The sequence below is a fragment of the Neolamprologus brichardi genome, chromosome 13 (genome assembly GCF_056152115.1).
Source record: "Neolamprologus brichardi isolate AB-2024 chromosome 13, ASM5615211v1, whole genome shotgun sequence".
Lineage (NCBI taxonomy): Eukaryota > Metazoa > Chordata > Actinopteri > Cichliformes > Cichlidae > Neolamprologus > Neolamprologus brichardi.
Genome location: NC_142116.1, coordinates 615,001 through 632,228, shown reverse-complemented (window position 1 = coordinate 632,228; position 17,228 = coordinate 615,001). Strand labels below are relative to the sequence as shown.

Sequence of the window (17,228 nt, the reverse complement as noted above, 5' to 3'; positions counted from 1 at the left end):
AGAACGACCACAAAGAGACACAGAACGACCACAAAGAGACGCAGAACGACCACAAAGAGACGCAAAACGACCACAAAGAGACGCAGAACGACCACAAAGAGACGCAAAACGACCACAAAGAGACAGAACGACCACAAAGAGACAAATGACCACAAAGAGACAAATGACCACAACGAGACGCAGAACGACCACAAAGAGACGCAGAACAACCACAAAGAGACAAATGACCACAACGAGACGCAGAACGACCACAACGAGACGCAGAACGACCACAACGAGACGCAGAACGACCACAACGAGACGCAGAACGACCACAAAGAGACAGAACGAACACAAAGAGACAGAGAACGACCACAAAGAGAGAGACAATGACCAAAAAGAGACAGAACGACCACAACGAGACGCAGAACGACCACAACGAGACGCAGAACGACCACAACGAGACGCAGAATGACCACAAAGAGACAGAACGACCACAAAGAGACAGAGAACGACCACAAAGAGACAAATGACCACAAAGAGACACAGAACGACCACAAAGAGACACAGAACGACCACAAAGAGACACAGAACGACCACAAAGAGACACAGAATGACCACAAAGAGACACAGAACAACCACAAAGAGACGCAGAACGACCACAAAGAGACGCAAAACGACCACAAAGAGACAGAACGACCACAAAGAGACAAATGACCACAAAGAGACAAATGACCACAAAGAGACAAATGACCACAAAGAGACACAGAACGACCACAAAGAGACACAGAACGACCACAAAGAGACACAGAACGACCACAAAGAGACACAGAACGACCACAAAGAGACGCAGAACGACCACAAAGAGACGCAAAACGACCACAAAGAGACGCAAAACGACCACAAAGAGACGCAAAACGACTACAAAGAGACGCAAAACGACCGCAAAGAGACGCAGAACGACCGCAAAGAGACGCAGAACGACCGCAAAGAGACGCAGAACGACCACAAAGAGACGCAGAACGACCACAAAGAGACGCAGAACGACCACAAAGAGACGCAGAACGACCACAAAGAGACAGAACGACCACAAAGAGACAAATGACCACAAAGAGACGCAGAACGACCACAAAGAGACAAATGACCACAAAGAGACACAGAACGACCACAAAGAGACACAGAACGACCACAAAGAGACGCAGAACGACCACAAAGAGACGCAGAACGACCACAAAGAGACGCAGAACGACCACAAAGAGACGCAGAACGACCACAAAGAGACGCAAAACGACCACAAAGAGACGCAAAACGACCACAAAGAGACGCAGAACGACCACAAAGAGACGCAGAACGACACTCGGAGTGAAAAATAACCACAAAACAATCCAGGACAACGTCTGTGGCTCTGTGAATATTTAAAGATGTTTCTGTGGTGTTTGTTCACCTGTTGGGACTATTACTGAAGTAAACTGTGTTACTGTCTGAGCTTGAGCTTTGAATCTGATCATCCGTTTCCTTTCTTACAAACTGTGTCCCAAATACAGACAGAGCGTTTCTGCTGTGGACAGCGCGAGGACTTTCCTTCCTCTCTGACTGCAGATAATTCATGTTTTTGTCTCATAAATATTCGACATTCACTGTTTTCTGCTCTCAGCCAGTCAGTCTGTGCTGCTGCCCACACACTCAGCGCTTCATCAACAAGCAGCCATCCAACCAGTGCCAAGCTGAAGGCAAGAAAACACTCAGCACACACGTTAACACAGAGAAACGACGATGATGATGGTGGTGGAGGTGAAGAGGTGACGCAGATTCATGTTGATCGCTCCGAGGCTGAGATGGAAAAACTGAGACGGAAACAAAAGAGTGGGAGACACACACGTATCCACGAACGTGCGCACACACACTCGTTCTGCCTGGCGGGCATAAGAAGTAAAATTAATGCATCTCTCTCCTTTTTCTGCTCTGACGGCCACAAACCAAGAATCGCTGTGCTGTGGGGACACAGCTGCACTGCAGGACTTCACCTCCTCCTCAGGACACCAAGCCAGTCCTCACAGTGCCCATCATCCAATTTAACGCTGAACACTAGTGTGGCTGGAAGAATGTAATGTCCTCACAGGGGATGGAAACAAGGATGTGTGCGCTCATGTTTTAGTGTGTCTGTGTAGTCCGATGTCACTTTGAACTCCTCACGCTGAGGACGCGTCCACATTACAGGGACAGGTCTGAGATCCGAGGACTCCACTGGGCTGGAGCCCATTTAAGGGCTCACACTTGTGTAAGCATCGCTCTGGTCTGTGGGCTCGGTAGCTGCAAGCAGCAACAGTGATGTCATCGCAGGCCGGTGGCCATCCATCCCGGCGCTCGAAGCGTGCTGCAGTCTTTTAATCAGTCATAGGCGTGTGTGTGTGTGTGTGTGTGTGTGTGTGTGTGTGTGTGTGTTACCTTGAGCAGATCTTTGGGAAAATCTTTTCCGTTGTTGAGTCCTTCCAGGTTGGAGATGAACTGGCTGCAGGACATCCTCTTGCCCACGTTCTACATACACACACACACACACAGACAGACACACACACACGCACACACACCTCAGATGTGACAGACTGAACATGAACCCACAGTCACTGATCTGTGACGTTAGCTCGGGATGTGAATCGGCTGGTTAGCAGATCAGCTCGCTGAGCTCAGCACACAGTAAGTCTCCGTGTTAGCAGGAAAGCTAGTCTCACCCCAAATTACCCAAAGTTAAAACAGCTGTGGGTCGGATCTGACCCCACAAACCAAAGGACGCTCGCTGATGCTGACGGGAGAACGATCTGGAAACAGAAACTGTTCCACCTGAAGCTGCACAGGTGGAGTTAAACTCTTCTATTCGGCGCTAGAGTCGGGTTTAACGCGAGGGGGCAGCGGAGACTTCCTGTCAGTCCTGCTGGTCAGAGGAAACGTGCGGGCATGTTGCCGCAGCAACAGTCAGCACTTCCTTAAAAAAGTTAATTAGCAGAAATGAAGAATGAGCCCCGACGAGCCCGCGGCGCTCCTCAGCGATGGCGAGTCAGTCACATTTATTTGTTTTCCATCTATTTGTCACATTTTTAGATCAATATTTCAATAATAACATAAAATGGATTTTCTAATATTTCTTTGCTCATTTTTATATTTATTCATATTTTTATAAAACTTTCCTTTTTTATCATTTTTCAAATGATTTCATTATCATGAAACTCTGGAAACAAATATTTATCATTTTATTATTTTTTCCGTTTATTAATTTGTTATTGATGAAATTAAACGTTATTATTTCCTGTATGTCACACCAACAAGGAAGCAGCAGCTGACATGAAACAGGGGGAAACTCGCGGGAACGCTATTAAACGTAACGACCAATCGGCCGACGGCTCGGGTTCACTCACGTTTCCGTGCAGGTCCGTGTTCAGCAGCATGATGGCACAGGTCAGAGTGTGGACGCTGTCTGTGGGACAGAGCGGCAGACAGAGGGGTCAGACGGGTAGGACAGGTGAAAGAGGACAGGTAGGACTGACGGTACCTTCGCTGGTCAGGCTCTCCGAGCTGCACTGTCGGTACCTCCTGGAGAAATGAGCGAGGACTCTCTCTCTCTCCTGAGTTTCCCCCATCAGAGCAAACTGCCTCAGAAATGTCCTGAACGAAGAAACAGATGTTAAAGAAGCTCATTATGATGTCACCAGAACACCTGAACAGGTGAGATGAACACAGACACGCCCACTACACAGGTTTTTCACATTAAAAGCCCTGATAGTGCCAGTCCTGCTGTAAACTGACAGAATTTGGGATGAAGTCGGAAAAAGTTCCTGATCCTTTAAAAACGCCAGCTCTGAGCTTCTCCATCAGAAAGGTCACAGCAGAGCACGCAGGAAGTGACTGACTGCACTCCATGGCACACCGTGACTGGTTCATATGAACATCTGGACCTCCTGCAGATGTTCAGCCATCGCGCAGTTGCACAAACATTAAAGAACCGCAGAGAGACGGGAGGCGCTGCATCTGCGTCTGCACACTCTGAAATAAACACGGACAGGAAGCGGGACTCACCTGAGCGCCTGGTCGATGGTCAGACCCGTGAAGTCAAAGTTGGTGAGATATTCCTCGGCCACCATCTGACTGAACTCGTTACTGCAGAGAGAAGCAGGTGTGTGGGTGTAACGCGTTTTACAAAGATTATCACTGTATCACTACACCGGCTGCCTTCCTGTGACAGGATGTTACAGGAAAGAACAGAGCATCAAACCTCCACCTGCAAACCAGAACTTTACCTGACAGGTGAACAGGAAGTAACAATCTGCATGTTTATTAAACCTGGAACCAGGAAGTAACAGTAAAGCTCGACCAGCTCGTCCCGTGACGCGTCACTCAGACTCAAGGAAGTGAAACCAGGACATTAGCTCTGCTGAATCTGCCCGCGCTAACTGCGCTGTGACATCATCGGTTAGCTGGTTGAGTCGCTGCAGTGTGACCAGCAGGAGGCCGTGATATGTTCACTGCACGCTGGAAATTCCTGTTTTTGTTGGATGTGAAAAAATGTAATGTTGTGAACCAGCTCTGTGTGCAGGTGCTGTAAAGGCCACACACTAAAACTCACTGAAAAGCCTTCAGTTAATCCAAAATGCTGCAGCAAGAGTCCTGACAGGGACTAGAAAGAGAGAGCAGATTTCTCCTGTTTTGGCTTCCTGTTAAATCCAGAATTCAAAATCCTGCTCCTCACATACAAGCTCTTAAATAATCAGGCCCCATCTTATCTTAATGACCTTGTAGTACCATATCACCCTATTAGAGCACTTCGCTCTCGCTCTGCAGGCCTACTTGTTGTTCCTAGAGTATTTAAAAGTAGAATGGGAGGCAGAGCCTTCAGTTTTCCTCTTCTGTGGAACCAGCTTCCAGTTTGGATTCAGGAGACAGACACTATCTCTACTTTTAAGATTAGGCTTCAAACTTTCCTTTTTGCTAAAGCATATAGTTAGGGCTGGACCAGGTGACCCTGAATCCTCCCTTAGTTATGCTGCAATAGACGTAGGCTGCCGGGGGATTCCCATGATGCATTGGGTGTTTCTTCTTCACTCACTATGTGTTAACAGACCTCTCTGTATTGAATCATATCTGTTATTAACCTCTGTCTCTCTTCCACAGCATGTCTTTATCCTGTCTTCCTTCTCTCACCAACCAATCACAGCAGATGGCCCCGCCCCTCCCTGAGCCTGGTTCTGCTGGAGGTTTCTTCCTGTTAAAAGGGAGTTTTTCCTTCCCACTGTCGCCAAAGTGCTGCTCATAGGGGGTCATATGATTGTTGGGTTTTCTCTGTATCTATGAAGCGCCTTGAGGCGACTTTTGTTGTGATTTGGCGCTATATAAATAAAACTGAATTCATCAGCTGTTCTGCATGAAGTCCCCTGCTCTTCACGTTACTCTGCGAGCCCAAAGTTTTAACACACACACACACACACACACACTGACTTCTTGCTGAGCTGGCGAGCGACGTCAGACTTCCTGAAGCCCTCCAGGTTGTAGAGGCGTTTGGCGAGACGTTTAGCCGCCTCCAGGTCAGGCTTCATGCCGTTGGCCAGCGTGTCGTCACTGCCGCCGAGCGCCAGGCGCTCCGCCACATCGGCCTGCGGGTAGAGCAGCTCGGGCGGTCGATTCACTGGACGCTCCCTGACAACACAAACACAAAAGGAGATTTATGCTTCAGGACTTTCAGATCCTTTTTCACTGAAGGACAAAATGATTTCTGGTTCCTGTTCTCAGAGTTCCTCCTGTGACGCAAACACGCGACACAAAAACACTTGGAGTTCATCTTAAATGTGACAAACACGAGGAGGACTCTGCTTTAATGTGAGGAGATCTGTTGGATTTAAGGCTCAGCTGAGCAGGAGAGGAAAAGATCCTGTTTCAGCTTCAGGGTAAGGAGGAATAACAGCCAACTGTGGAGAGTTGGAGGGGGAAACTCAAACCCTGAAATCACCCTGCTCCCCAACAGTCACTGAACCTAGACTCAGCTCAGTGACTACAAGCTTTAAAGATTACTGCATTCCACATCTCTGTGACAGGCTTATACTCGAACGTACAGGTCAGAGGGATGTTAACGGAGACGCACATCAATGTGGAGAAACTCCAAGTAAAAGATGCAGTTCAACTTCCAAAACTCAGAAACAGTTTAGAGCAGGGGAGTCAAACTCCAGGCCTCGGGGACTGAAAACGTGTCCCTGCTACAACACACCTGACTAAAATTAAAAGGTCGTTAGCAAGACTCTAATGAACTAGACTGCATGCTGAGGCGGTGACCCCTAACCCTACTGAAGTAAATTTAAATAAATATAAGTGTTCGGAAAATGTACTTCTAAAAGTTCTTTTATTGCACCGTGTTCCTCACTCATCAGCTGCTGTAACACGAATCAAAAGGCTGAACTGCCACCTCAGCATGCAGTCAAGTTAATTCGTCTAATGACCTTTTAATTTTAGTCAGGTGTGTTGCAGCAGGGACACGTTTTCAAGAGTCTGACACCCGAGCTTTAGAGGGGGGTTGGTCGGGTGTACGGAAGTACAGACGGATGGTTGTTTGGATGCTCGGTTGTTTGGATGGATGCTCGGTTGGTTGTTTGGATGCTCGGTTGGCTGTTTGGATGCTCGGTTCGGTGGATGGATGGATGGATGGATGGATGCTCGGTTGGTTGTTTGGATGCTCGGTTGTTTGGATGCTCGGTTGTTTGGATGGATGCTCGGTTGTTTGGATGGATGCTCGGTTGGCTGTTTGGATGTTCGGTTTGGTGGATGGATGCTCGGTTGTTTGGATGGATGCTCGGTTGGCTGTTTGGATGCTCAGTTGTTTGGATGGATGCTCGTTGGCTGTTTGGATGCTCGGTTCGGTGGATGGATGCTCGGTTGGTTGTTTGGATGCTCGGTTCGGTGGATGGATGGATGGATGGATGCTCAGTTGGTTGTTTGGATGCTCGGTTGGCTGTTTGGATGCTCGGTTGGCTGTTTGGATGCTCGGTTCGGTGGATGGATGGATGGATGGATGCTCGGTTGGTTGTTTGGATGCTCGGTTGGCTGTTTGGATGCTCGGTTGGCTGTTTGGATGCTCGGTTGGTTGTTTGGATGCTCGGTTCGGTGGATGGATGGATGGATGGATGCTCGGTTGGTTGTTTGGATGCTCGGTTGGCTGTTTGGATGCTCGGTTGGTTGTTTGGATGCTCGGTTGGCTGTTTGGATGCTCGGTTCGGTGGATGGATGGATGGATGGATGCTCGGTTGGTTGTTTGGATGCTCGGTTGGCTGTTTGGATGCTCGGTTGGCTGTTTGGATGCTCGGTTGGTTGTTTGGATGCTCGGTTCGGTGGATGGATGGATGGATGGATGCTCGGTTGGTTGTTTGGATGCTCGGTTGGCTGTTTGGATGCTCGGTTGGTTGTTTGGATGCTCGGTTGGCTGTTTGGATGCTCGGTTCGGTGGATGGATGGATGGATGGATGCTCGGTTGGTTGTTTGGATGCTCGGTTGGATGTTTGGATGTTTCACATCCCAGAGGATGTTGTAGTTATTCAGAACTGGCAGCATCATGTTCAGTTAAAAACAAAACTTTATGAAAATCAAACTTATGGTGTCCTTCATATACAATAACAATAATAATAAGACATTTATTTATAGGAACCTTTAATAAAGACCCACAAGGTCGTGTTAGATAATACAGCAAAATAAAAACATAAACAAATAAAACTATAAAACTAAACAAGGTAACAATAGAGTAATAATGAAGGGCCTGCAGTTCTGAGATGTGATTTACAAATAGACAGTTTATAGTCCGGAGACGTTATCAGAGTTATGGTTGCAGTTTTAAGAGAGGATGGAACAGAACCAGACAGGAGAGGACAGGATTAGTGATCATCGAGCCAAGAGAGCGGACTGAAAGTTTAACAACATTAAGATTGGATCGAGTTACTAATAAAAGATTGTTGAATTATTATAGGAAGTTTAAAACTGGAATAAGAAGGCGACAGTAGGAGTTACCATATCAGCAGAAGGCAGCTGTTAATGAAGATCCACAGGTTTGGTCTAAGAAAGTCCATAAATGTGTGTGTGCAGCAGTGTGTGTGCAGCAGAGTGTGTGTGCAGCAGAGTGTGTGTGCAGCAGAGTGTGTGGTAACGGCATCTGAAGGCTTAACAACACTGTATGATGTCGAGAACGAGTACGAGTGTAGTGAGCAGCCTGAGAACGAGCTGAGATACACGTCCTTATGAAGTCCAGTTTGAAGACACAGCTGTGAGTGCGAGCCCACCAGGCAGGGCTAGCTAGCCCACTCTGGTCAGCCTGGGTCTGCTGAGGCTGCGCTCGCAGCTGGCTCTGCTCGCCGTACCTCACCAACCAGCTCTCCACCTGCCGCAGGTTCTGTTGGAGCGAGGCTCACGGCGGAGCTCCAGAACCGAATCGGGACTGCCGGCTGCAGCCCAACATGGAGGAGTCGAGTCGGGAGCAGCCGAATGACATCAGGGACGCCACGACCCGGCACGAGGGAGCCGGGAGCAGCAGCTCGCCAGCGAGGAATCGATCACGGGTGACATCACGCTCTCAGAGGCACCAGAAAATAAAAATGAAGCAACAAACGATCAGCTGATGTTCCAGGACACGAATTTATAGATTGATCATGAAAACGTCAGCGCAGAGCGAAGGCGTGACGACTCCGTGAACCTCAGTGTCTTTGTGACCTCACATCTCGCTCACGTGTCACATTTTGAGCATCAGCATGAACACAGCGATTGCTTTCTGTTGCCATGGTTACCCTGCAAACAGGAGCTGTTAGCAGCTAATGCGGTGTGACATTTAGCAGGTCACAGAGTGGGAAAAGCTTCCTTTTACATACGTAGGCAGAGACACTGAAGAGGTTATTGCTGAAAAAAGTGATAAATTATGGAAACAGGTGGCGGCGAGCGGCGGTTTCTGATTTTATCAGCTTCTGTTTCTTTTTGGGTGTGGAGCGAAAACTCGAGCAGGTACTCGTCTGTTACTCTGGAGATAAAAACACAGAATTCATCCAAACTGAGGAGACGCTCTCCGTCTGCTTTGACAACACCTGATATCCTCCAGTAACATCGAACACAAACATCCAGTTCAACCAGTGCTCAGTGCAAATGCTCCCAGTCAGCGTTTAAACGTGAGAGACGGGGCACGACTAACTGCAAACACGCTAAAGCCGTGTGCAGCTGTGTTTCTGCAGCCTGCGGTCTATTTATAACCGAGTGTTTGCTGCTGCATCGACCAGCATGTCTGAAGGATCGATGCGGCCTCGTGTGCGCAAACGTCACCGAGCAGGAATACTTTTAATTTAACGCACCTATCCGCCGCCGCCGTCGTGGGAATGTGTCCGTTGTCCATCGGCCGTTCTTCGCTCGCAGTTGCTCTTTACATAAACACACTTTTTAAAAGATAAAAACCTCAGACACGAAGAGGAAATGAAGTCAGAGTTTTGAATGAGAGTCTGAAAGTGGGAAGTGGTCAAACCTCCGTGTGGACTACATCTACTTCCCTTAATGAGCTTCCCCTTACTGGACCAGCCGGCCTGCAGGCCTGCAGGCAAAAGGTTGTCTCATAGCATCATAATTCATTCAGTGATCATGTAAATATGTAAATATGATGGATCAGAAAGCAGCAAAGGCCTGTTTGAAACACGACGACGCCGAGAGCCTCTTAGAAGAAAACACACGAAAACACAACGAACGCAGCCGAATACCAAGCTGGGACAAACCACAGGAAACACAACTACACAACTACACCACTACACCACCGGCTACACGACCAGCTACACAACTACACAACTACACCACCAGCTACACCACCAGCTACACAACTACACAACTACACCACCAGCTACACAACTACACCACCAGCTACACAACTACACCACCAGCTACACAACTACACAACCAGCTACACAACTACACGACCAGCTACACGACCAGCTACACAACTACACAACCAGCTACACAACTACACCACCAGCTACACAACTACACAACTACACGACCAGCTACACAACTACACAACCAGCTACACAACTACACGACCAGCTACACGACCAGCTACACAACTACACCACCAGCTACACAACTACACCACCAGCTACACGACCGGCTACACAGCTACACCACCAGCTACACAACTACACCACCAGCTACACCACCAGCTACACAACTACACAACCACACCACCAGCTACACCACCAGCTACACCACCAGCTACACAACCGGCTACACCACCGGCTACACCACCAGCTACACCACCAGCTACACGACCGGCTACACCACCAGCTACACGACCGGCTACACCACCAGCTACACAACTACACAACTACACCACCAGCTACACCACCGGCTACACCACCAGCTACACCACCAGCTACACAGCTACACCACTACACAACTACACCACCAGCTACACAACTACACCACCAGCTACACGACCAACTACACCACCAGCTACACCACCGGCTACACCACCAGCTACACAACTACACCACCAGCTACACGACCGGCTACACGACCGGCTACACCACCAGCTACACAACTACACAACCAGCTACACAACTACACCACCAGCTACACGACCGGCTACACGACCAGCTACACAACTACACGACCAGCTACACCACCAGCTACACGACCGGCTACACAACTACACCACCAGCTACACCACTACACAACTACACCACCAGCTACACCACCAGCTACACCACTACACAACTACACCACCAGCTACACCACCAGCTACACGACCGGCTACACAACTACATGACCAGCTACACCACCAGCTACACAACTACACGACCAGCTACACAACTACACCACCAGCTACACAACTACACAACCAGCTACACAACTACACCACCAGCTACACGACCGGCTACACGACCAGCTACACAACTACACGACCAGCTACACCACCAGCTACACGACCGGCTACACAACTACACCACCAGCTACACCACTACACAACTACACCACCAGCTACACCACCAGCTACACCACTACACAACTACACCACCAGCTACACCACCAGCTACACGACCGGCTACACAACTACATGACCAGCTACACCACCAGCTACACAACTACACGACCAGCTACACAACTACACCACCAGCTACACAACTACACCACCAGCTACACCACCAGCTACACGACCGGCTACACAACTACACAGCTACACCACCAGCTACACCACTACACAACTACACCACCAGCTACACCACTACACAACTACACCACCAGCTACACCACCGGCTACACGACTACACAACTACACGACCAGCTACACAACTACACGACCAGCTACACAACTACACAACTACACCACCGGCTACACCACCAGCTACACAACTACACAACTACACCACCAGCTACACGACCAACTACACCACCAGCTACACCACCAGCTACACCACCGGCTACACGACTACACAACTACACCACCAGCTACACCACTACACAACTACACGACCAGCTACACAACTACACAACTACACCACCGGCTACACCACCAGCTACACAACTACACAACTACACCACCAGCTACACGACCAACTACACCACCAGCTACACCACCGGCTACACGACTACACAACTACACCACCAGCTACACCACCGGCTACACAACTACACGACCAGCTAATAAAATAAACACGACATTAAAACACGTCTCAATAAACGGTCAGAATAAGACAACGTGACCACACGACACAGCCAGGCGCAGAGAGCGCCGCCTGATCCCTGCAACACGATGACCAGAAGCACACGAGTCAAAACCAAAACCAGACGGTTTTTCACTGCAACATGTTTTATTTTTCCCACATCTTCAGTTTGTTTTGTTTGTGCTGCAGAAAAACAGACATTTACTCTGATTACTCAAACATCATGTAGGAGTACACGATTACAGGGCGCTGCTGTCACAGCCAATGGCAGGACTGCGAGCGCCTCAGACTCAGAGCTGCATCAGTAGTATTTCCTGGTGAACGGAGGGAATGTGAGTCCGGATGTTTCTGTCGGCGAGTCCCTCCCACGCTCGCCGACGCAGCCCATTCATCCCGGACAGAAATAACCGGCGGCCGGGGAACCTCGCTCAACAGGACGCCAGGAAATTCTTTCAGTGCATCTCTGAGCACTCCGCCCACTTCCACCGACCGAGTTCAAGGTCAACGGCAGGCAGACGACGGCCCGCTCTGCCGCCGCCGACACGCTTCACAGAAAGCGCAGCTGCTTTTACAAAAGGCGAGAGAGTCTCGAGTCAGCGGGAAGAACACGCTCGGGTTTGTCGTCACGTCTGAAGTAACAAACGTCATCGTTACTGACGCACATCAGCCTCAACTCGTCGATGATGTGTCATCAGGTCACGTTCGATTTGAGAGAAAAGCCTTTGAACGCCTGCGTTTCATTAAAAATGGCCGAAGGTTTGATTACACTGATGAGTAGGGATGGGTACTGATACGATTTTTATGATTCGATTCTTTATCGATTCTTTTTAAAAAAGGAGAACACTAAGGTCGATTAGCTTAGAACTTTGTTTTATATCTTCTCTTTGAACAAGAGAGAAATTTAGGAGTAACATGGCCTTACAAACCCAACAGTGAGATCTTAAGAGATCCACAGCCTACAGCTCTTCAATGGGGGGTCACAGGGTCCCCAGGAAAAAACATTGTAAATGTAAAATAATAAAATAAATATTCTTCTGTAGCAATAACAAAGTATAACATAAATTATTCTTTAGCAATTACACAAGAATATCCAGTAATGTCCCTGCCTACAATTAAACACATTCACTTACTGAAAATCATCTGCTGACAAATGGGTGCAAGCCTTTGACCACAAACTGAGTCTCTGCTCGGTGACGTTCGTCTATCCTGCCTGAAAGGAGACGCTACGGTAGACTGCAGCGAGAACTGCCAGCATCTGAGCCAGACTCTGTCTCATCATGGTCACCTAAACGCACAGTAATGGCAGGTTTGTAATAAGGCAGATCGCGCTAACATAATATGCACTGTTGTTGATTATTTACCTGCCGCATTAACGGGAGAGGACGTGCAAACGTTACCGCTGCTGCTGGGTTGAGATTCACGAGTCCGGAATTAAAAACACGACATTCATTTAAGGTCATCGTGTGTTTGTGAGCAAATGCTTTTGCATATTCGTCGTGTTTCCTCCCTTAAATGAAATATCTACTTTGCAAGTATTGCAAGTTGTCCTGTTGTCATCTGTTCTTGAAAAGTGTAACCAAACTTTTAAGCGTTTGAGCCGCCGTGTTTCCTGCCAGGTAAATGACGCTCCGCAACGTGGTGACGTCATTCGGGGCGACTGGAATCGATAAGGGAATCGTTTGCAAAGATGGCAAACGATTCCAAGGAACTGAAACAGTGGGAAGCGGTTCTCAACAAGAACCGGCTTTGATACCCATCCCTACTGATGACGTCAGATTTGATGTTATTGCTGATGCTTCTTAAACTCAGTGACTGATCCCTCCTGTGACTGTCACAGTAGTATCACAGCATTATCATGATACTGTAATAGTTATTCAAAATGTGCTCTCCTTTATTTTATTGACACATTATTAAAGCTTTAGCTTTAATGACTAGAGCATCAGGTCACAGCACTCGCTGTTTCTGTCAAACATGTTTAAAAATGACAGACTGGACCTTTAAACCGTGAGTCCTCTCTAAAAGCAGCAGCTCTGATAATCACTGTTATTCTGTGATGCTGTAAAGCTTAAAGCACAGAGCAGCGGTCTCAGCTGTTTCTCTAATAAAGGATGAATTTACTGAACATCAGAGAGAAGAACTACAGCAGGAACATTGAAAACTTTGAGAACTTAAACGTAAACGACCTCCTGTGTCGTGCAGATTCTCTGTTTCCGTACCAGGTGGAGATGGATGACAGCATTAGGATGCACGCCCAGATCCTTGTTGTTGAAAACGTCCATTTCCATTTTTCATCAGGCCCAATCTGGACACCTGGTGCTCCCCCCATCTGAGCTGAGACTGGTTTGATCCACCAGCTGAGACACAGAGGCTTAGAACAATGAGTCACCGAGCAGCAGAGCGAAAAAACAAGACGGAGAGCTCGAAACGAAAGGCCGGACGGGAGGAAAGCAGGAATGCAGAGAAAGGCAGAAACGCTGTTATTTTCCAGGGCGTGTCAGTCAGACTCACACCACAACAACCACAAACAGGCGCTGAGTGACAGCCGGCACGAACGCGAGGCTCTCGGAGCCCCGGTTTAAAGAGTTAGCCTGCTGTTAATCAGTGTTTGTGTCAACAAAGCCCACATGCAGACGCGTCTACAAACAGCTCACAGACTGGTTCAAGGTTCAGAGTGACGCACGTTTACGGTTTTGTTTCTGAGCGCATCACATGATTACTCGTTAAAAGGGAGGCTGCAGTCCCTCTAGTGTCCAGCAGAGGCAGCAGTGAGTCGGTCCCCACAGACAAAACTGCAGAAACAAACACGTTTACAGGCTGACACACAAACTGCCTGTCTCTGTAGTAACAACGGCCCAGCGAGTTTGCACCATCAGGGGCGTGGCCTCTTTGACTGACAGGCAGCTGTAGCTGCTAGCTGTTTGCTAGCTTCACCTGAACTGGACCTCTGCATTGTGTTTATGCTGTGGGAGCTTTTAATGACGTCATGTGACCAATAATATGGCTGCTGTGAGGCTACTGCACAGACTGTTTGAGGAGGCGGAGCTTCAGTTGGGCTGCACAGTGAAATTTGATTTGGATGTTACTGATTAGCAGATATCTGTGTCTGAGCGATGCTAACATGCAGCCAATAGCTCAGCCTCGCGTCCAGACGTGGTCATCAACGACCAGATTTAGTGATGCGGTTTGGAAACACTGCCACGCCAACACGTGCCCGACTTTATCCTCAATCAGTCTGAAACAAACCCAAACGCCGTCCTGTAACTCGAGGACGATGAGGCACCTCAGTGAGAGCGTGAGGCTTTCCTCAGCCTCACATGTTCCGCTCAGGCCTCACCACGAGTCCGGTGCTTGATCTATAATGGATGCTCAGCTGGAAAGTTAAAACAGCAAACTTCCTGCAAACTCCAGAGGAGATCCTCTGCCTGCAGGGACTGTTATTCTGCAGGAACGTCTGGACCCAGTGAAAATCGCAGGAAGGTTCATTATGGAGTCTGTTTGAAGCGGAGCGAAGCCTCAGAGCAGAGCCGAGTTCCTGCTGAGTCAGATCACACAGTTACAGGAAAACACGCGACGAGCTCCTCCATCAGCACCCTGAGAGGCAACCCTGAGGCTCACGTCAGGCTGTTAAAGCAGCGAAGGTCAGAGCTGGCGGCTCCCAGCACGCCCTCACGAATTCAAACCCGGCTGTGAAGACTGGACCAAAGGCACTCACAGCATCGGGACTCCTGAAAGGATGTGTTGCAGGAAAAGCCTCAGCGTCCGACATCATTCAACAACACTGAGAAGCTGCACGAGCTGCAAGTTTGTGACTGAAACCAACATCTGAGGAGTGAGAGCTTTACTAGAGAAAAATAAACCTGTGAGCGCTGCGAGTGACTTTTAATGTGAACATTTAGGTTTCTGTGATCGAAGGAAAACGTTGTAAAGTCCACGGACGGTCTGCCTTTAACCTGCACACACGTCAGACTGGACGCAGTCTGCAAAGCTGTCATATCAGTGCGTGCAGCACATCAAACAAGAACCGGTTTGTTTCCATAATGTGAAGTTTCTAAAACCACACTGTGTCAAATCCACACCAGCTTTAGTGTTTTTAGGGTTTTAACATCAGGTTATTACAGCGGACTAAAAATAGATGTGAAAACACATTTTAGTGAAGCACAAATAAAATCTGAACGGACGGTGCAGAGAGCCTGAGTCGTGTTAGAGATGTCCTTAAACCGACTCAGCTGACTGGTTTTCATTTTTCTCTCCGACCATCACGATGATGCGTCACATATCAGACACGCCCCTTTGCTTCTCAGCCGTGTGTCCCCGTCGCCAACAACTCACTCACTTCAGTTCAGCAACAAGGACCGAGGTGTCACAGATGTGCCCCCAAACCCCGCCCACCACAGCGTCCGACCATCAGGACACCCACGGTCAGTGGTGACCGCTGCTCACGAGGTTAAAGTAAACCGTCGGTTCAGCTCCAGCCGGGACGTTTACATAAAGTAAACGTGGGAATGAAACGCCATAAAGCAAATCCAACAACACTGTAGGTAAACAGTCGTTTTACTGAACGTAAAGCTCCAGCCTGACCTGCAGTTACCGGGCAGGTTTCGTAAGAGCGCCTCCTGCTGGGCTGGCTGGTACCAGCAGCTGTACTGTAGACTCGCTACATGACGCCTCTTTTTATTTATATGTGAAATCTCCTGAGAATCAAACAAACATCATGAAAGAACTGAATCAGAACGAGTGAAAACACAGAGGAAGGCGCGCTGCACGCTAACGGCTGAGGTTAAAACTGGCGGGCGGACGGCATCCCCTCCCGGCCTCCGTCCTCTCCTTGAGTGACACACAGCAACGACGGACAAACACTGCTGCGGAGAGCGCGCGGCGTCGGCGTGGGGACGTTTCACGGAGTTGCATCAGTGGAACAAAATAAAAAACAGGCTGAAGTCCTGCGAGACGGCGACAGGACCGAGGGCGTCTACACAGCAGGCCGGTAGATCCTCTCTGCACAACCGCACAAGATTCATGAACGTCACCAACAGCTTTTAAAATGTCAGACTGACCCTCAGTGAACATTTTTAACGTGCCGCTGTTGGTTTTACAGAGAAACTGCAGCTCACGACGTCTTTGAAACAACTTCCTCTCATGAAAACAGTCAACCAATCACAGCAAGACTCAGCTGATTCTCGTTCACTTTTTTCTGTAGCTCAAATCACAACAGCAGTCCCCTCAAGGTGCTGTAGTGAGGTAACAATAAGACTATCAGCACACATGTGGAGACAGTAGGAAGGAAGAACTGACAGGAAGTACCTCCAGCAGGACCAGGCTCAGGGAGGCGTAACTCTGCAATGGTGTCCATTTTCAGCGCTGCCGGTGTTCTCGTTTACGACACGAGAACAAATCTGTGTTTATGTGAAAGACGGCGATATGAAGGATTCTGGTAGAGCTAGCAGCCACAGACTGTACGGGAGCATCGCTCAGACACGGACGTCTGCGAATTAGTAACATCCAATCAAATCCTCACGTCTCACTGTGCACTCTGCAAACACCGTCACC

At 48.7% G+C, this 17,228-nt stretch overlaps 1 protein-coding gene across 2 annotated transcripts in view; it reads right to left on the bottom strand.

The window, feature by feature from the left end:
• Nucleotides 1-17,228, bottom strand: part of psda (pleckstrin and Sec7 domain containing a) — a 48,977-nt gene that overhangs the window by 11,003 nt on the left and 20,746 nt on the right. Inside the window, exons 8-13 of one of the 2 annotated variants that reach the window (XM_087849902.1) lie at nucleotides 13,865-14,035; nucleotides 5,461-5,658; nucleotides 4,045-4,125; nucleotides 3,521-3,633; nucleotides 3,387-3,445; nucleotides 2,425-2,514 (exon numbers count right to left, since the gene is read on the bottom strand). In XM_087849902.1, the coding sequence (XP_087706028.1) occupies nucleotides 2,425-2,514; nucleotides 3,387-3,445; nucleotides 3,521-3,633; nucleotides 4,045-4,125; nucleotides 5,461-5,658; nucleotides 13,865-14,035 (712 nt within the window). The remainder of the gene's footprint in view (nucleotides 1-2,424; nucleotides 2,515-3,386; nucleotides 3,446-3,520; nucleotides 3,634-4,044; nucleotides 4,126-5,460; nucleotides 5,659-13,864; nucleotides 14,036-17,228) is intronic. The other variant, XM_087849901.1, reaches the window with a different exon arrangement.